This window comes from Rhinatrema bivittatum, chromosome 3 (genome assembly GCF_901001135.1).
Source record: "Rhinatrema bivittatum chromosome 3, aRhiBiv1.1, whole genome shotgun sequence".
NCBI classification, from domain to species: Eukaryota; Metazoa; Chordata; class Amphibia; order Gymnophiona; family Rhinatrematidae; genus Rhinatrema; species Rhinatrema bivittatum.
This window is the reverse complement of record NC_042617.1, coordinates 367262770-367284496: the sequence shown is the minus strand read 5'-3', so window position 1 is coordinate 367284496 and position 21727 is coordinate 367262770. Positions and strand designations below refer to the sequence as shown.

The 21727-nt window shown below is 45.2% G+C and overlaps 1 protein-coding gene across 1 annotated transcript in view; it reads right to left on the bottom strand.

Moving 5' to 3' along the window:
- CEP162 (centrosomal protein 162) overlaps positions 1-21727 on the bottom strand; it is a 423542-nt gene that overhangs the window by 338092 nt on the left and 63723 nt on the right. Inside the window, 1 exon segment of the mRNA XM_029595494.1 lies at positions 17997-18183. Within this exon segment, the coding sequence (XP_029451354.1) occupies positions 17997-18183 (187 nt within the window).

Below are 21727 nucleotides of genomic sequence, written 5' to 3'. Positions count from 1 at the left end.
GGATTTTTATTTTAGATTCAGTTACCCCGAAAGGACTTAATCGGGAAATAGAATGGTTCCTTTTCACCTAGATCTCACAGTTAAGCTTGGTCACATTCAATGCTGCTATGACGAGCTACAGGAATGGGAACCAATGAACGGGGCTATCAGCTCCGCGTCATTGGTTCACCTGTAGTTTTTGGCGCCATTTGCCATTCTTTAAATACCTGACAGCGTTCAGAGCAAGTGCGCTCCCTGTCAAAATTGAACACACCAGCTGTCAGGTAAGAGTGGTGTTTAAATTGTTTGTATTGTTGTTCGGCTGTAAGTCCTATATAGCATCCTGACCTTTTAATTATTTAATTTTAGTACTTCATATGTGAATTCCTGCTGGCGAGCCCTCCCGATGCAGCCGTAAGCGAAACACGGGACCGTGTCGGGGGACGCCGTAAAGTTACCTGTGATTTAAATCAGTGGAGCTGCCTAATGAATCAATAAAAACTTATTGCACTTTTGAGATCCGATTGGAGTCTTCTGTCAGGATTGACAATTTCCCTGCACTTCTCGTATGATGTGATATTTCCTTAAAGTGCAGTTTGCTCTAGCATGTACTTTTGGTCCTAGATTTCAATTACCCCAATATTGACTGGGTAAATGTAACATCAGGACTTGCTAGAGACATAAAGTTCCTGTATGTAATAAATGACTGCTTCATGGAGCAATTGGTTCAGGAACCAACAAGAGAGGGAGCTATTTTAGATTTAATTCTTAGTGGAACGCAGGATTTGGTGAGAGGTAATGGTGAAGGGGCCACTTGGCAATAGTAATCATAACATGATCAAATTTAAACTAATAATTAGAAGGGGGACAATAAATAAATTTACAGCTCTAACACTAAACTTTGAAAAGGGAAACTTTGATAAAATGAGGAAAATAGAAAAAACTGAAAGGTGCAGCTGCAAAGGTTAAAAGTGTTTAAAAGGCATGGACACTGTTTAAAAATACAATCCTAGACGAGCAGTCCACATGTATTCCACGCATTAAGAAAGGTGGAAGAAAAGCAAGAGGATTACCGGCATGGTTAAAAGGTGAGGTGAAAGGATATTTTAGCCAAAAAAACATCCTTCAAAAATTGGAAAAAGGATCCATCTAAAGAAAATAGGATAAAACATAAGCATTGTCAAGTTAAGTGTAAAACATTGATAAGACAGGCGAAGAGAGAATTTGAAATGAAGTTGGCCACAGAGGCAAAAACTCATAATAAAAACTTTTTAAAATATATCAGAAAGCAAGAACTCTGTGAGGGAGTTCGTTGGACTGTTAGATGACCGAGGGGTTAAAGGGGCTCTTAGGGAAGATAAGGCTATTGCAGAAAGACTAAATTAATTATTTGCTTCCGTTTACCAATGAGGATGTTGGGGAGATGCCAGTTCCGGAGATGGTTTTCAAGGGTGATGAGTCATACGAACTGAACCAAATCACTGTGAACCTGGAAGATTTAGTAGGCCAGATTGACAAACTAAAGAGTAGCAAATCACTTGGACCGGATGGTATGAATCCTAGGGTACTGAAGGAACTAAAAAATGAAATTTCTGATCTATTAGTTACAATTTGTAACCTATCATTACAATCATCCATTGTACCTGAAGACTGGAGGGTTGCCAATGTAATCCCAATATTTAAAAAGGGCTTCCGGGGCGATCCGGGAAACTATAGACCGGTGAGCCTGACTTCAGTGCTGGGAAAAATAGTGGAAACTATTCTAAAGATCAAAATCGTAGAGCATATAGAAAGACATGGTTTAATGGAACACAGTCAACATGGATTTACCCAAGGGAAGTCTTGCCTAACAAATCTGCTTCATTTTTTTGAAGGGGTTAATAAACATGTGGATAAAGGTGAACCGGTAGATGTAGTGTATTTGGATTTTCAGAAGGCGTTTGACAAAGTCCCTCATGAGAGGCTTCTAAGAAAACTAAAAAGTCATGGGATAGGAGGTGATGTCCTTTCGTGGATTACCAACTAGTTAAAAGACAGGAAACAGAGAGTACAATTAAATGGTCAATTTTCTCAGTGGAAAAGGGTAAAAGTGGAGTGCTTCAGGGATCTGGTGCTTTTCAATATATATATAAATAAATGATCTGGAAAGGAATATGACAAGTGAGGTTATCAAATTTGCGGATGATACAAAATTATTCAGAGTAGTTAATCACAAGCGGATTGTGATACATTACGGAAGGACCTTGCAAGACTGGAAGATTGGGCATCCAAATGGCAGATGAAAATTAATGTGTACAAGTGCAAGGTGTTGCATTCAGGGAAAAATAACCCTTGTTGTAATTACAAGATGTTAGTTTCCATATTAGGAGCTACCACCCAGGAAAAAGATCTAGGCATCAAAGTGGATAATACTTTGAAATTGTCGGCTCAGTATGCTGCAGCAGTCAAAAAAGCAAACAGAATCTTAGGAATTATTAGAAAGGGAATGGTTAATAAAACAGAAAATGTCATCATGCCTCTGTATTGCTCCATAGTGAGACCGCACCTTGAATACTGGGGTAGATTTACAAAAAATGCGCGTTCGCGTACTTTTGTTGGTGCACCAGTCGCAAACAAAAGTACGCTGGATTTTAGCAGATACGCGTGTATCTGCTAAAATCCAGGATCGGCGCGCGCAAGGCTGCCGATTTTGTGCAGCTGGCGTGCGCCGAGCCGCGCAGCCTGCCTCCGTTCCCTCCGAGGCCGCTCCGAAATCGGAGCGGCCTCAGAGGGAACTCGCTTTCGCCCTCCCCTCACCTTCCCCTCCCTTCCTCTATCTAACCCACCCCCCCGGCCCTATCTAAACCCCCCCCCCCTACCTTTGTCCGGGATTTACGCCTCCCGGAGGGAGAAGTAAATCCCCGCGCGCCAGCGGGCCGCTAGCGCACCGAGACGCGACCTGGGGGCGGTTCCGGAGGGCGCAGCCACGCCCCGGGCCGAAACCACGCCCCGGGGCCCGCCCCCAAAACGACGCGTCCCGCCCCCAAAACGCCGCGCCGATCGGCCCCGCCCCCGACACACCCCCCTCAAAAAACCCCGGGACTTACACGAGTCCCGGGGCTCTGCGCACGCCGGCAGGCCTATGGAAAATAGGCGCGCCAGGCCCTGCTCGCGTAAATCCGGGCGGATTTACGCGAGCAGGGCTCTTAAAATCCGTCCCACTATGTACAATTCTGGTCGCCGCATCTCAAAAAGATATAGTTGTGATGGAGAAGGTACAGAGAAGGGCAACCAAAATGGTAAAGGGGATGGAACAGCTCCCCTATGAGGAAAGGCTGAAGAGGTTAGGGCTGTTCAACTTGGAGAAGAGACGGCTGCGGCGGGATATGATAGAGGTCTTTAAGATCATGAGAGGTCTTGAATGAGTAGATGTGAATTGGCTTTTACACTTTCGGATAATAGAAGGATTAGGGGGTAGTACATTTAAGACTAATTGGAGAAATTTCTTTTTCACTCAATGCACAATTAAGCTCTAGAATTTGTTACCAGGGGATGTGGTTAGTGCAGTTAGTGTTATGCTCGGGGGTGGACCCTTGTCCAGGAGCATATGGGTGACGTCACTGGACGGAGCCCTATCACGGAAAACATTGCCAAAGTTTCTAGAAAATTTTGACTGGCATACTGAGCCCACTGAGCATGCCCAGCATGCCATTATCCCTTGAGCCACAGGGGTCTCCCTTCAGTCTCATTTGTAGCAATAAGTGCAAGCTAAAAATAAAATAAAACATTTCGGACCCAACTCCGCGGGGTGGTTGGTGGTTTTCGTGAGGACTACATCCTGCTGTCCGTGGATAACAACTGTTACAGGTAAGCAACTCTGCTTTATCCCAGGACAAGCAGGATGGTAGTCCTCACATATGGGTGATTAGCAAACTAGAGGCTGAGTCATATTTGTTTTGGTCCAACAGCGTACAACTTGTGCAACAGGCACAACAACTGGTGTACTGTTGGAAAAAATGAGGCAGCCTGAAATCACAGCAGATTGGACGTGGAAGGAGTAGGGATTATACTGGGAATAAGTTCTTTAAGACAGATTGTCCAAAGGCTGAATCTTGTCATCCTTCCTTATCCAGGCAGTAATGGGCTGCAAAGGTGTGAAGAGAGCTCCATGTTCCAACTTTACAAATCTCAGTAATCAATACTGAACAATAGTGTGCTACTGAGGTTGCCATGGCCTACACATTTCTATACCTGTAGCTTCCATCCTAAAGAGTGGAAGCACAGGAATTCTTGTGGCTAAAGCCAGTGTGTGCTCATTGGGTGCACACATTGTGCATGCTCTGGTGTATGCATTGGTGTGGTAAAGAAGGAAACAACGAGACCTACATCACCCCAAGACACAGATAAGACAAAGGCTTATATAGTGCATTACTCACCCAGACACACATACACAGAGTTAGGAAATTGTTTACAGATTCCCTCCAGCACTTTGGAAACCTACAGAGGCTATAAATGATGTCTGTGTCAAGCTTGTCCCTACCTGCTGATGAAGTAATCAGAGTCATTACTGCTACAGAAGATTGTTTACACCAGGCAGCCTGACAGACATCTGTTGGAAGTATATATGCTCACAGCTTCTTTGTAACAGACATGGCCACCTCCAGGCCTCAGATGTCCAAAAATGCATGTATTTCAAGAAAATAACAATGAAAGTGCAGAAGACATCATGCCTTCCATATGATACCTCTGGAAGCAGTTTGGCTATGCATGTTGCACTGTGGCTGTCTTCAGAAAGAGGATTGTTCTAGGCTCATACGCTCATCTGCTGACACCACCTTCTCTTGCCTTAATGCTCTACACAGAGCTGATGATTGAGAGTCAAATCAGCACATGTGCCTTGGTCTTGGTATCTACAAAGTCAAAAATGCATGAACACCTATACGAGACATAACCTATAGGAATATAACTCTGCTATGTTGGCCCCAACTTATGTCACAATATGTCCTTTTTTAACTCCTGCTTGTCAACCATGTGGAAAAGCAAGGGCCTTAAACCTGTATACAACTTAAAGACTGTGCCTCTGCTTGGAAAATAACAAGTCTAATAGCATGTCTTTCCTGGAGTCCTCAGTCTATGAGTTTTGAGGGTGGCCACATATAGGATAAGGACTGTAACTGATACTACTACTCTGCAGACTTTCTATGGATCTACATAAAGTAGGCTAATATAAATAGCCCTGAGCTAGACAGGCAAAAGTCCTTGCTGGGCCCTTATATTTCAATATTTCCCAATGGCTACCTGTTACATGTCAGGGTAGGTTTCTAGCTTCTAAAACAGCTTTGTCTTTGATTCAGCAAGAAGAACCTTTTTTTATGTCACATATGGGTGCTGTTATTTTCATCACAAAATAAACTATGACCTATACATTTCAAAGGTTTCTATCTATATATACCATGTGAAGACATGGTATTCTATTCCGAATCTAACCTTCCAATAGTCAGACCAGCAACCTTCAATAGCCTCCCTGTGCAGCTAACATAACCAACATGACAGACCAAAGGCCCTCACCATCTGTATATGAAAGCTGACTGTTTGCTTATATGGGTGTACCAGGGCCCAACTGTGATGGTCGTGTGCAATCCCTATGAAATATTTTAACTTGCACTGACCTGTGAGAAGTTTGAGATTCCCCCAATACTGGTCATGTGCTTTAAACATGGCTCTAAGTGAAGGTCTGCTATGTGAGAGATGTCAGCATTGACTAAGAAACTGATGAGGCAGTGCTGACACCTGCGCCTTTGCATGCCCATTTGAGACTATGAATCCGATGTACATGTGGATAAATTCAGAAGCATATGGATGTCAGCTAAGAATCTGGCTGTAACAAGTACAGTTAGTGATTGATGATTGTGGCTGTCAACTTGTAGCTTCAGACTGTGTCTTTAAGCAGTTGAGCTACTTGCAATTTATTTTTCACCTAGAGCATTTGGCTCCATGTCATAGGCCCTGCTGGACTTCCATCATGCCTATGCAACTATCTTGCCAACATGTGAGGGCTAGGACAAGGTCAAAGGCATAACCCAAGGCTAGCAATAAGGCGCTAGCTATGCCATGCTATGTACACTGTTTTGGCAGTCCTACACGAGTGCAATGGCAAGGCGTGACTCTTTCTGACAGACATTCAATATGAATACATTAGGACAGCCACTTCTCTTTGCTGTTATTTTTGGTCTACTTTGTATACTATTATCAATTGCAGCTAATGATCTATTTTCACAATGTTGCTTCACTAGGCCTACGTGGTTTCTGTTCCACTGACCCAGACAGGGGATTGGTGAGTAAAAGAGATACAGATGTGAGAAGCCAGAAGCACTCTACTGGGCTCTCTTCTATGTAATGGAACGAACTAGATATATGACTAACAGACAAAGTAGTGCTGCAGAACACTTTGCTGAAGCTTGCTGCCAGTCCGTGTGGTCTCCTCGGCGTGTGCAGGGAGCCATGGGGGATCCTCAGGTAGATCTGGAACAAGGTCAACTAGGATGCCATAACGTAGAGCAAGATTATGTAATATACAGCAGACAAGAATTATCTTTGTTAATCTGGCCGGGGCATACATTAATGCTTCCCCCTTTTTTTCAAACAGTGAAATCTAATTTTTGGAACTTCAAAGGTGCACTCAATGACATGACAGGAAGAACAGAAGGCCTTGTTATACCTCGACTCTGCTGGTGTGATGTATTCAATCATAACGGTTTATAATTGTACAATAAACAAAGAACAATAACAATCATATGGTCATACACAATTAAGAATATAAATCAAATAATTAAAATAATAAAAGAAAATTAAAAGAAACATCTAAAAAAAAATAAAAACAATAATAAAACCTAAATCATCTTGTATTTCAGCATCGCCATAAACTGCCAAGAAGCCTTCAACTAGAAGAGCTTATGATTTTAAATGGAAGAGATTTTTATCTTGGTGTCAAGCAAGCTATCTGGACCAGTTTGCATTGTGCCAAAGAAACTGTTCCACTATTTATTCTTCCTCTCCTCATCAGGTTCAGTACATCTTCAGTCAAAGTGCATCTTGGTGCCACTGCAGCTTACCATGCTTAAGAGATGACAAACTGATATTCATATATTCTTTAGTGTTGAAGTTTATGAAAAATTTGTTGGCATACAACACCTTTGATCACCAAGCCACTGGTGGCATGCAATGTCGATGTTGTATTGGCACATCTAATAAAACCACCTCATGAACCATTAGAGTCGACTTCCTTAAAGTTCCTAACCTGGAAAGCAGTGTTCCTAGTCATCATTATAGCAGCGTGTCAGTGAGCTTCAAGCATTGGTTCAGTTTTTCCACAATACAGTGATGCTCTACACTCACCCCAAATTTCTGCCAAAAGTAGTTTTGGCTTTTCATCTGAATCAAACCATTGTGTTGCCCACACTCTTTCCAAGATCTCATGCACATGAAGGGAAGAAGGCCCTCCATTCACTGGACTACAAAAGGGACTTGGCTTATTATCTGAAGAGATTGCAACTACATCATAGGGCTTCTCAACTTTTCATCTTTTACAATACTAATAAACTAGAAATAGCAGTTGCCAAGCAAACACTGCTCAACTGGCTGGCAGACAGTATCGCACATTGCTATGCTCTGGCTGGCCTTCAGATTATAGACCATCCAGGCTCCTCAGGTAAGGGCCATGGCTATCTCAGTGGCTCATGAAAGCTGTGCCCATTAAAGACATTTAAAAAGCTGCAACTTGGTCATCAGTTCACACCTTCCTGTCCCATTACTGTCTGGACAACTTATCAAGAATGGACAGTAACTCTGGGCAAGCTGTTTTGTGCAGCCTGTTCACACAGGAGTCTACTCTCCACCAGAGGGGAGGGAAGGCGAGGGGGCGGGGGTGTGGAAGAGGTGTGGGCAGGTCTGGATTGCTTTTAAGTGCTCCATTGCAATCCTCAGCTTCAGACTCCCCATGTGGCATGGCTAATTCATCCCTGCTTGTTGATGGAGAAAGCATTTTTGCTTACCAAAAACAGGGTTCTCCGTAGACAGCAGGATGAATTAGCCATGCTTAATACTCACCTGGAGAGTTGGCTACCTAGCTAAAGTGAAGCTCTGCAATCAACTGAGGGGCTCACAAGATTGTGCACATGCAGGAACTCCAACACATGCAAAACATCTATGAGCTAGGCGAGACAGGTCCATTTGGCGCCATTGGATGAGGTCACCCTTGTGTTATGGCTAATTCATCCTGCTGTTAACAGCAAGCAAACTTGTTTTATTCTAAAATAATCTATCATGAGATTGCAGTTGAAAATCCACAGCAGCACTATTACTTTGAAACTGCTATATGTTTCCCATAGTTGACCACAAATTATTTATAAATTGCTACTGGAACCTGTTAGTTTTTAGTAGCACTGTGTATTATCTTCATTATCTCACTTAGTATAAATAAGTGTTTGCATGGTCTATTTATTTATTTATTTTATTTATTTTAACATTTTTATATACCGATAGCCGTTTAAACATTGTACCGGTTTACATGGAACAAAATGGAAAGCCACGGAAAGGGGCGTATCCTTTACAATGAACAAAGAACAGTGATGAACAATAAACAGCTCGATACTGTAAGGCCGCGGTAGAAACAGTGCGGCAGTGTCAGGCGCACCCTTCCTCCCCGCACGCACAGTTCTCTTCACTAAGTCCCCGATACTCTCTTCTAATTGCATGCAAATGCATGCCGCGGCTGCGAAGCCTTAGGCAAGCGTTAGGACCGCGCAACCCATTTTACTGTATAGAGCGCCTATACAGTATCCTGGGTTCGCGGGCCTAACGTTTCACAGCCGTGCTGGTACCTGTCATTTCAAATGACATTTGAAATGACAGGTACCAGATGTTCCCCGATGCTCAGCAAACTTTCCCCCAGCCCCCGCTTACCTGCCCTGGCCCCGTCCGGTCTCCGGTCCAGCCCGTCCGGTCTCCTGCAGCCCCGTCCGGTCCCCTCCTCCCGAAGCAAAAAAAACAACAAAAAACCGAAAAAGTAGCAAGGCTCGGGCCTGCTACGGTAGTCCCTTCTCCCTTCTCCTCTCCGTGCGATTCTCCTCCGTGCGATCCTCCCCTCCCCTCCTCTCCGTGCGATTCTCCTCTCCGTACGATCCTCCCCTCCCCTCCTCTCCGTGCGATCCTCCCCTCCCCTCCTCTCCGTGCGATTCTCCTTTCCGTGCGATTCTCCCCTCCGTCCCTTCTCCCCTCTCCTCTCCGTGTGATTTCAGCGCTCAAGGCAGTCACATGCCGTGACTGCCTTGAGCGCTGAAATCGCACGGCCATTCATCCAGGCAGAGGGAGCCGGCCTGCCTGGATGAATGCATGGCAGTGAAGGAATGGCCGTGCGATTTCAGCGCTCAAGGCAGTGAGCGCTGAAATCGCACGGCCATTCATCCAGGCAGAGGGAGCCTCTGCCTGGTTGAATGCACGGCCCCCGCCGGAATGGATGCCCGTGCAATTTCGGTAGTCACGTGACTGTAGCAAGTCACGTGACTACCGAAATCGCACGGGCATTCATTCCGGCGGGGGCCGTGCATTCAACCAGGCAGAGGCTCCCTCTGCCTGGATGAATGGCCGTGCGATTTCAGCGCTCAAGGCAGTCACGGCATGTGACTGCCTTTGAGCGCAGAAATCGCACGGCCATTCCTTCACTGCCGTGCATTCATCCAGGCAGAGGGAGCCAGAGGCCGTTTTCGCCGCTGGCTCCCTCTGCCCGGATCCCGCCGCCCGTCTGAGACTATCGCGCGTCCACCCGCCCCCGCCGCCGCTTGGAACAGGCGCCCACCCGCCCGCGGCCTAGATTTTACACGCGACCACTCGCTCCCTGGCTCCCGCCGCCGCCCGCCTGGACCCACGCGGCCCTCCGACAGGTATTTAAAAATTTTTATTTTTTTTTCTGACAGGTTTTTATGTGTCCCACAGCATTACATTTTCTTGATCATCTCTGTATCGCTTTTTTTTTTTATTGTGTTTTATTGTGTTTCAGTATTTTAAGTGGTGTCGATGGGTTTGCTACAAGACTCACAGTCCTAACACCTACTAGGGGGAGGCGGTAAACTAACACGTTAAGGCCGCGGCAAAACAGCGGGTTACTAAGGAGATAATATCAGCGCCCGTTACAGTATCGGAGGGGAATAGCTAATTCCTTCATTATACAGCTAATTCGTTCATTTACACATCATCTACATGCTGGGTGCGGAAAGGGTTATGTGTCTATTTTAGGAAGCGCTAAGGACGCGTGAAACTGGAGACTGTATCGCTGGATGGCCTTACTCGTCTGTATTGTGCGCTCCCAGCACGTTACAGACGGGAAATCTTCAACCGCACGTTACTGTATCGACCTGCCAAACTTGTTTTATTCTAAAATAATCTATCATGAGATTGCAGTTGAAAATCCACAGCAGCACTATTACTTTGAAACTGCTATATGTTTCCCATAGTTGACCACAAATTATTTATAAATTGCTACTGGAACCTGTTAGTTTTTAGTAGCACTGTGTATTATCTTCATTATCTCACTTAGTATAAATAAGTGTTTGCATGGTCTATTTATTTATTTATTTTATTTATTTTAACATTTTTATATACCGATAGCCGTTTAAACATTGTACCGGTTTACATGGAACAAAATGGAAAGCCACGGAAAGGGGCGTATCCTTTACAATGAACAAAGAACAGTGATGAACAATAAAGATATTGATAAACAAAGTAAAATAGGGATAAAAACAACATAAGCATCAATATGCTAACTTTGGTTCAGCATTTAAACAAGGAAGATAATAAATATATATACAGCTTATATATGTGAGAAAAGCATATTTACATTGCGAGTAATTAGTGAGAGGTTCAAAGGGAGAAAATTACTATGACAAGTGATTTAAGAGTAAGTTAACAGAAAAGGGGAGGGGAGGAGAAACTTAAGGGTAAACAACTGAACTAAACTGGGACGGGGCGCTTGGTAAGCAAGGGGTGAGCAGAGGTAAGTCTTTTGAAATAGCCGAGGCGTTGAGGAATTTAGGTGAAGGCCTGCTGAAATAGCCAGGTTTTAAATTTTTTTTTTTAACTTGGGCGTAAAGGTTTCAGTGCGGAGTTCGTGCGGCATAGAGTTCCAGAGGGTAGGGCCAGCCAGGGTTATCGCTCTTTTTGTAGTTGAGGTAAGTTTGGTGAATTTCAAGGACGGTAGGTGCAACGTTCCTTGAAGGATGGTCCGAATTGGTCTTGTGGAGACGTGAGGAAGGAAGGGGGAATTGAGCTAGTGCGTGTTTTCATTTACAATTGATTTGTGGATGAGGGAGAGAACTTTGTATTGTATTCTTGAAGTGATTGGTAGCCAATGCAACTCTATCAGAATGGGTGAGATGTGGCCCCTCTTTTTGGAGTTAGTGAGGATGCGGGCAGAGGCATTCTGCAGGAGTTGTAGGGGTTTAATAATCGAGAAGGGGAGGCCAAGAAACAGAGCGTTACAGTAGTCTAATTTGGAGAAAATGATGGCCTGGAGGACAGTTCGGAAATCAGAGCTGTGTAGTAGGGGTCTAAGTTTTTTAACTGTGTGCAGTTTAAAATAGCAGTCTTTGAGAATTGAGTTTATGAATGGCTTTAGAGAAAGGTGGTTATCGATGATGGTTCCGAGGTTGCGAGTGTGGGATGAGAAGATAATAGGTGGAGTAGAAGGAGGGATGGTAGGGGGGGAGTGGAGAGCGGAGATGATGATTAGCTCCATTTTTTGGGAGTTTAGGGCAAGGAGCATGTCTGTTAGGAGTTGATTGATGGATGACAAACATGAATGCCAGGTTTGTAGAGCTTTCTGAAGTGAGTCTGTGAAGGGGATGAGAATTTTAACATCATCTGTGTAAATAAAATGTTCAAAACCCAAATTTGTGAGGAGATTGGCCAAGGGGAGCATGTATATATTAAACAGTGTAGAAGATAGTGAGGAGCCTTGGGGTACGCCTCGGTCTAGGTTAATAGGGTCTGACTCGTGGTTGCCAAAGGACACTGTATAGTGTCGGTTTTGCAGATAAGATTGTAGCCAAGCGAGGGCGGTTCCGGTGATCCCAATTTTAACTAGAAGATTTGTAAGGATGTTATGATTGACAGTGTCAAAAGCTGCAGAGATGTCAAGCATAGCTAGGAGATAGGATTTGCCACTGTCGATCCCTTTGAGAAGGGTGTCAGTTAGTGAAAGGAGCAGGGTTTCCGTGCTTAAGTGTTTTCGAAAACTGAATTGTGAGGGGGAGAGAATTTTATGCTGGTTAAGATAATCAGTGAGGCGCGTATTTACTAGTCTAATACTTTGGAAAGAAAAGGCAGGTTTGAGATGGGCCTGAAATTGGAGAAGATGGAGGGGTCTAGGTTGGATTTTTTTTAAGGATAGGTTTGACAATTGCTTGTTTCAGAATGGTAGGAACGATGCCTTGTTCAAGAGAGTAGTTGAGAATGTTAGAGAGAGGTTTAGCAATTACTTTTGGGATGGCAAGGAGTAGTTTGGAAGGTATGGTTTCAGCTGGATGTGATGATGGTTTCATTTTCTTTAGAATATTTTCTATTTCAAGTGAGGAAGAAGTTTCTAGAGAGGTGAGAAAGGAGGATGGGATTGGGAGGAAAAAATTAATGTTGTCGGAGTTTGTGGCAAATTTAGCTGTTTGAAAGAAAAGGGCAAGGTCATTGCATAGGGATTTGCTAGCAGGGCTTTGTGTAATGGGGGATGGGGATTTAGTTAGATTAGTGACAATAGCGAACAGAGCTTTAGTGTTGTATTGGAGATTGTGAATTTTATGAGCATAGTAGTCTCGTTTGGTTTGTTGAATGGAGTTCCTGTATTTGTGCATAAGCTGGTAGTAATGAGTTTTTGTAGCGGGTGTGGGGTGTTTATGCCAGTTCCTTTCGGCATTTCTAAGGAGGTTCTTCTGAGACTTGAGGCCTGGGGTATACCAAGTTTTTTTTACTGGAAAGGGCGGGGTTGATGGTTTTTGAAATTATGGGACAATTTTGGTTGGCGATACTGAGTGTAGAATTGAACCAAGAGGAGATGGCATTTTCAGCTGTTGAAAGGTCAATTTCATAGGGGATGTTTGAGCATGCTGCTGTGAGTACATCTAATGGGCAGGTTTTGCGATACTTGAAAGTGTGAGTGTTGGGTGCAGGAGAAAAAACAGATTGCTTGAGAGAAAGGGTAGTTTTTATGAGATAATGATCAGACCAAGGTACCAGGAGACAGGATGGGGAATCTAGTGTAAGTAGGCCGGGACTAGGGAAGATGAGGTCAAGGGTATGGCCACCTTATGTGTAGGGGAGTGTATCATCTGAGAAAATCCCATAGCATCAAGGGTGGTTAAGAAGGCTTCGCAGGAGGGGGATTGAGGGTGTGAGTCCACGTGGAGGTTAAAATCGTCAAGGAGGATGGTGGGAAGTTCAGAGGATAGGGAGTCAGCAAAAAATTCTATTAAAGGTGAGGGGTCGTTCTCTAGGACAGCGGTTCTCAACCGGTGTGTCGCGACACACTAGTGTGTCGCCAAGCACCGGCTGCTGTGTCACGTGCTCCCGGTCTCTCCCGCTGCTCTTTCTTCCCTGCTGCCGTTGCCGCCGGGCTATCAACACGTTCAAGCCCAGTGGGAACGGCAGCGGTGCTAAAAAAAAAGCTGTGGCACTTGGGGCTGGCCTTTTCTTCTTCCCGCGCCTGCCCCCCACCCCCCCATGACCCGGAACAGGAAGTGATACGCGGTGCGCGGGAAGGAGAAAGAGCAGTGCCGCGTGATAAAGTAGCAGCGGCGGCTGCAGCATCGGCCCCCAAGCAATTGAAGCAGACGGTAATCAGGAAAGGAGAGAGCAGCATGAGCCTCCCGCGGCCGATGGGATTCTTCTTTCTTGGCTTGCGGGGGCTGGAGGAGGAGGCTGCTGCAGCTACCATTTGTGCTCGGGGAGGGGCGGGGAAGAGGAAGTGAGTGAGAGAAAGAAGCAGCCAGCCTGCGTGTGATTGAGAGCATGTGTGTGAGTGAGAGAAACTGGTCAGAGAGCTGATGTGTGGGTATATGTGAGAGACAATGAAAGTGACTGCTCAAGGAGATGACTGATGTGTATGTGAGAGTGTGAGACAGTCAGGGAGGTGACTGATGTGTGTGTGTGTGTGTGGGAGAGAGAGAAAAAGCATTGAAGTGAGAAATCTGGGTATGTGAGAAAGCATGGGCGTAAGAAGCCTGCTGTTGGGGGGGGGGGGGGGTGGATGTGTGTGAAAGAAAGCATGGGAGTGAGAAGTCTGTGTGTGTGTGCATGCATGAGAGCGAGAGACTGGTTGGTAAGGTGACGGTGTGTATGAGAGAAAGAGACTGGTGTGTGTGTGAATATGAGAGAAAGAATGTGATTCAGGGAATGAGAAGCCTGTGCAGTGGAGAGTGAGCATGGAAATGAGAGAGAGACTGGTGTGTGTATGTGTGTGTAACAGAGAGAAAGTGATTATGGGAATGAGAAGCCTGTGCATGTGAAGAGAGTGAGCATGGGAGTGAGAAACCTGGGTGTGTGTGAGACACAGCATGTGAGGGAGAAGCCTGTATATGTAAGACAGAACATGGAAGTGGGAAGCCTGTGTGTGTATGCATGAGAGAGATCAGGTGACTGGTGTGTGTGTGTGAGAAAGAAAGTGATTATGGGAATGAGAAACCTGTGCATGTGAAGAGTGAGCATGGGAGTGAGAAACCTGGGTGCGTGTGAGACACAGCATGGGAGTGAGAAGCCTGTATATCTGAAAGAACATGGGAGTGGGAAGTCTGTGTGTGTGTATGCATGAGAGAGATCAGGTGACTGGTGTGTGTTTGTGTGTGTGTGTGTGTGTGAGACAGAGAAAGTGATTATGAGAGTGAGAAGCCCGTATATGTAAGTAGAACACGGGAGTGGGAAGCCTGTGTGTGTGTATGGCATGAGAGAAACTGTTCAGGAAGGTGACTGGTGTGTGTGTCAAAGACTGGGAGATGATTGGTGTGTGAGAGACAGAAACTGGTCATGGAGGCATGACTGGTATGGTGTGTGTGTGAGAGACATGGGCATTAAGGAAGAGGACCATGAGTATAGAGCTTAGCCTCTACTGCTGCTTCTGCTGTGTGCTACGGCCTGCATGGAAGAGGAGTAGGAGAGCTGCTGGAGGGGGTAAGTAAAGGTGGCTTTTTAAGTTTATTTTTCTTGATTGACTGCCATTTTAATTATTTAATATTATGTGATGTGTCTGCTTTTTTTGAAATATTTTATTGGTGTTTGGAGAATTTTTAATAGTTTTTATGAGTTTTTAATTGTTGGATGTTAATCTGTTCATAGCTGTTTAGAAACATTTATTCTGCTTATTAGTATAGTTTTACAATTATTTCTGTGTGCGGATCTATAGCTGCTTGCTAGTTCTGTTTTCCTAATAAGAGGTGTATTGGTTTTTAGGGCCTGATTTAATATTTATAGTGTTGCCTTTTCATAGATAGGGTTGCTCCTGTTTGAGTGTATTCCATAATACAGGTGTAACTGTGTGCGGATTAGTTTATGTGCATTACTACAGATCCTGGGAGTATGTTAGGTCGGTTCTGTGTCTGTTACCGAGATGAGATATTTTACTAGCATGTAAGAGTTTTATCAGTCTTATTTGTTGTGTTTTCTCAAGAGGACATGCATTGGTGGTAAACTGCTGTCTTTTCATAAGTAGGGCTATTGAGCCTGGAAATAGAAGGAGTTTGAGTTGCTGTTACTGAGATGACACCAGAATCAGAATATCTTTTTTGTAGGGTGAGTTGTATGGGGAATGTAATAATTCTGCTTTACATCCATTATTGTGGGTCAGGGGGGTTCCCGTGGATGCAAACTGTACTTTTACATCTAGTCCCGTGACGATCATGGGTCAGTGTGTCACGCATGTGAGAACCATCTGTCAGGTGTGTCCCGACAGAAAAAAGGTTGAGAACCACTGCTCTAGGAGACCTGGGGGGTGTAAATGAGGCAGATTTGAATGGATTTAGATTTGAAAAGGCCGACTTCGTATTTAGGGGGGGATGTTGACCTTCTGGGAAATAAGGTGCAAATCTTTATTTGCAGCGAGGAGAATGCCCCCTCCTCTTTTCTTTATTCGAGGGATAGAGAAGAAGTCATAGGATTCAGAAGGCAATTGACTGATGAGAGAGGTATCAGAAGGCGTCAGCCAGGCCTCTGTTATAGCACAGATGTCTGGTTTGGAATCATTAAGGAGGTCACTGAGAACATGTGTTTTCTTCTGAAGAGATTGGGCATTGATGAGGAGGAGAGAAATTAGAGAAAGGCCGAGGAATTGAGATAGAGGGGACACCAGGATGGGGATTAGCCTTCTAAATTGGTAGGATGAGGGACAGGGGTGGGAAGATAATGTGAGTAGAAGCGGTTGTATCAGTTGGGAGTAGTGCGGAGGGGAGGAATGAGTGACATGGGTGGAGCCTAGCAAGTAAATGAGGGTGATAGAGGGGTGAGAAGAAGAGGGCCTAATAGATGGGACAGTGAGTAGCAAGAGAGCGTAAAGGGAGGAGGACGGTGTCAGAGAAGTAAGGACTGTGGGGGGGGGGGGGGGGGGGTGATGTATGGAGAGGCAAGCGTTAGAGTGGGAGTTCAGGCGGTTGGTGGATCTGAAGTTAGGTAGTTGAAAATGAAGAGGTATAGAAATAAGTTTGCTTATTTTGGTAGTCCAAAGGATATTTCAAAGGGCTGTCAGGCAGGTAGGCAGGGGTGCACAAAGGGGCGCACTAAGGGGCAGGCCCCTTTGGTTGTGCCCCTTTGGTGCGCAGCGCAAGGCACGCGGCGCCATTGAAGGAGCCCAAGTTTAAAAGGCTCAAGGGCCGGCCTCCCAGGCATCAACGTGGACGCGCTCCCGCCCTACGATTGGAGGCAGGGAGCGCAGGGAGGTACGGGGGAGGGCCCTGAGTGTCGGCGTGTCTCTTACTTTTGTTGCCTTCCTCTTTTTCAGAGGAGGAAGGTGTTTCTTTTAAGTTTTTCTGGTGGGGTCTTTTTGGTGGGGTCTTTTTCTCGTTTTTCTTTTGGTTTTCTTCTTTTCTTTTCAGTCTCTCAGCGTCCCACTTATGTGTCCCGGCATCTCTCTCCCTCGCTTCTGGAGGTATTGTTCTTTCTTCCGGTTGAACCGGGAAGATTAGGGGTTGGGACCAGGGCCGGAGCAGAAGGCGCCGAGTAGGCCGTGGTTCGGGGGGAATCGAGTCGGTGCGCTGAAAGTGCGGGCCGTTGAAGGAGCCCGAGTTTAAAAGGCTCAAGGGCCGGCCTCCCAGGCGTCAGGGTGGACGCGGCTCCCGCCCTACGATTGGAGGCAGGGAGTAAGTAAGGGGTAAAACTAGCGCGTCCAAAACGCGCGTCCAACCCCCCCGGAACCTAATAGCGCCCGCAACATGCAAATGCATGCAAATGCATGTTGATGGCCCTATTAGGTATTCCCGCGTTAGCTTTACCCCTTACTGAATAAGGGGTAAAGCTAGCGCATCCAAAACGCGCGTCCAAATGCCGGCTAACAGTGCACTCCGTCAAAGCGCACTGTACTGTATCGGCCCGATAGCCAGGTAATTTTAGAACTACTGAAGAGCAGTCCTAAAGTTAGCCAAATAAACTTATCCAGCTAACTTTGTCATAGTTGGGTATATTCAGTGGTGCTGGTGCGCCACAGAATATCTCAGCAAATTTAGCTGGATAAGTTTATCAGGCTGTCTTTGCTAGCCAGCCAGCATCTAAATATGGACCTCAGAATTCTTAAGTATGAAAGTTCTATTGGTAGAGAAGGCATGTGAAAGAAAATGGCTAAATTTTCATTAATTAAACTGGCTCGGTAGAAGAGACTACCAAAATTATAGTTTCACCAAAACAGTAAGCAAACATTAAGTGAAAGTTTTGGAAGCAACATATTTAGATGAGAAAATTTACCAACTGCATTTCTAGAAAACAAAATAAGACTTAATGTATTTAAGATATGAAGAACTTACTGAATCAAAGTTGCCAATTGTATGGAATCATTAAAATCCAATTCTTTATTCAATCTTGAATAATCAATAGTAGATGAAGCTCCTTTCTCAAGTTTGGCAAAAAATTGTTCTTTCTCTTCTTGTTCTTCCAAAGTATCCAACCCAATTCCAAGGACGTTCTGATTAGGCCCAGAGGCCACAATAGTATCTATATTTAGAAAGAAAATATATTCCTTACGTTTAAAAAGTTAAAAGGTTGGAGCAAATCATACTAAATCGTTTTTCCTGAACCTTGGATAACAACAAATTAGTTCTGACTCTGGACCTATGTAAAATCTAGCATTAGCAAAAATAGAAAATAATTTACTTCAGTCACAAAATTAGATGGAAATGATTTATAGAAAAATGATTTAATTTTAAAATCTTTGCTGCCTCTTGCACAAATAACATCTATAGAAAACTGAAAATCTTGTCACCTTTACCTTGTGCATTAAATTTATCACTTCTGTTAATATAACAGAGCTGTTTATCTGTAATAGGTGTTCTCAGAGGACAGCAGGATGTTAGTCCTCACACATGGGTGACATCAGATGAAGCCATTCAGAGCATCTCAAAATGAGTCCTTTTTGGTCCCTGATTTTGTTATTTTGCCCATGATGAAGCAATTTTGCACAACATTGGCCATGTTGGGTTTTTCTTAAGACATCTTATAAGACTGTTGTCCGATATTACAATTTTAGTTGCATTTAACATATTTATTCTAAAAAATGTTTTCTGTTGGATAAGATGAATGATTAAGAAGTCCGGGTGATCTCCATGAGAACCAACAGATACACTGACAGGCTTGCTGACACCTTTATTTAATAGGCTAGTTAACTTATATCTTGACATGAACCCCAAGATGTAGTCCCGCCTGGGCATAACAGAAGGAGATGCAATCTGCTAGCCAACTGGATACTGTCTGTTTGTCAATAGCAATGCTCAACCTATTTTTATCAAAAGAAACAAAAAGTTGGGGGAAGTGTCTATGGGCTATGGGTCTATGGGCTTCTGTTTGTTCCAGACAGAAGGTTAGGGCTTGCTTACAGTCCAAACTGTGCAGTGCTCATTCGCCTTGGTGCGAATGGGGCTTGGGAAAGAATATTGGTAGAATGATTGACTGGTTAAGATGGAAGTCCGTCAATACCTTAGGCAGGAATTTAGGGTGCTCTCGCATATGCCCCCTTTCATGATAAAACTTAGTATAAGGTGGATACGACCTGGAGCTTGCTGACCCTACATAAAAAATATGACCCTCCAGGTCAGGTACTTCAGGTAACAAGAGTGCAGCAACTAAAAAGAAGTTTTCATCAGCTGAGTTAATGCCATATTGAGGTCCCAAGACACAGCAGGAGGCTTTAGAGAAGGCTTCAACTGAAGCAGGCCCCACATGAAATGTACAACTACAGGCTGCACAGAAATGGGCGTACCATCTACACCATGGTGGTATGCCCCAATTGCACTAAGATGAACTCTAAAGCAGTGGTCCCCAACCCTGTCCTGGAGGCCCACCAGCCAGTCAGGTTTTCAGGATATCCACAATGAATATGCATGAGAGAAGATTTGCATGCTGCATGGGCCCCCAAGGACAGGGTTCGGGACCAATACTCTAATGGAATTGGTTTGTAAGTCAGCCTCCGATAGGTGTAGAAGGTAATCAAGCAGTTTTGATGTAGGGCAGGAGAATGGATCTAGGGCCGTCTGCTCACCCCACATGGAAAATCTCCTCCACTTAAATCCATAGGACTTTCTAGTGGAAGGTTTTCTAGAAGCTACCAGGACCAGAGACACAACCTCTGAAAGATCAAGTGGCTGCAGAATTAATCTTTCAACATCCAGGCTGTGAGCAATAGATCCAGGCTGCCTGATCTTGCATGATGAGATTTGGGGAAGTCCCCAGACTGATTGGTTTCCGGATGGACAATTCCCACAGGAGTGGAAACCAGACTGGTCTCAGCCAATGAGGGGCTATGAGGCTCATAGTCCCTCCATCCTAGCAAAACTTCAAGAGAGTCTTCGCCACTAACGGAATCAGAGGATATGCGTACAGAAGACCCTTGCCTCAATGACAGGCAAGGGCATCCGAGACTGGTTTGCCATCTGACCTGTACAGGCAACAGAACCAATACACCTTTCTGTTGCAGGAGGAGGTAAACAGATCTATGTCTGGGCTCCCCCAGAGACAGAATATCCAATTCGCTAATCCCTGATCCAAGGATCACTCGTGGGGTCTGAAAGTTTGATTCAGCTTGTCCGCTACCACATTCTCCATCCCGGCCAGGTACATGGCCTGAGCAGCATCCTGTGGGACAGGGCCCATGGCCAGATCTGGACTGCTTCCTGACACAGGAGATACAATCCCATGCTTCCCTGCTTGCTGACATACCACATGGCTACCTTGTTGTCAGTCTGGATGAGGACAACTTTGTTGGACAGGCAATCTCTAAAAGACCATAGTGCATATCTGATCGCCCTGAGCTCCAGGTAGTTGATTTGACAAGAATGCTCCTGAGCAGTCACACACCCTGAGTGCCGAGCCCATCTACATCTGCTCACCACCTCAGGGTAAATGCATCCATGGTTAGTAGAATTTGAGTGAGGAGACTCTGAAAGAAAATCCACAGTTCAAGGTTGGAAAGCACCCGCCACCAAGACAATGAGTCCTGGCAAGATGGTGTGACTTGCATGCAATGCTGGAGGCTCTGAGTGGCCTGGTGCCACTATGACCTCAAGGTCCATTCGGCTCTGCATATGTGTAAGGGTGCCAAGGGAGTGACATGGATGGTTAAGGCCATATGGCTCAACAGCCTCAACATGTGCCAAGCTGAAACATGCTGGCTCTGGTGAACCTCTGCCACAATGGTCACCAAGGTGACGGCCTTCTGGCAAGGCAGAAAGGTCTTGGTCTGAGCCATGTCTAGCAGGGCTCCTATGAAGTCCAATTGAGGTAACAGGCTAAGATGGGACTTTGGGTAGTTGAGAACAAACCCTAGTGACTCCAATTCCTAAAAGGTCAAGCACATGTACCTGACAGCCCCTCTGCCTGAGACATGCTTTTGACCAGCCAATCGTCTAGGTATGGGAAGACATGCACTCCCTGTCTGCGGAGGTGCACTGTTGCCACAGCCCACCATTTTGTCTGAAGACCCGTGGGGCGGATGCGAGCCCGAATGGCAACACTCGATATTGGAAGTGCTGTTTTCCTATCACAAATTGGAGATACTTCCTGTGAATGGGGAAGATCTCGAAGTGGGTGTATGCGTCCTTTAGGTCAAGGGAGCAAAGCCAGTCCCCTTTTTGCAAAAGGGGGATCAAGATGCCCGGGGAAACCATCTTGAACTTTTTTTTTTCTAGAAACTTGTTCAAGGCTAGGATGGGACGGATTCCTCCATTTTTCTTTGGAATCAGGAAGTATCCGAGTAGAATCCCACTCTCTTTGCCTTGGGAGTATGAGCTTGACCGCTCTGGCCATTAAGAGGAGGAATGCTCTGTTAGTAGTACCTCCTGATGTGCTACAAGTCCCCAATATGGGCAAGGCGGGCAATTTGGCGGGATACCCAATAGGTTTAATTGGTACTCCTAGCAGACAATGACCAGAACCCACTGGTCCGAGGTTACAATGGGCCACTGATTTGCGAACGACCATAGCCTGCCCCTGACCAGAGGGTCCATCGCCCTGGGTACAAGTGATTGGCCTTCGCTCCCTGCAGCCC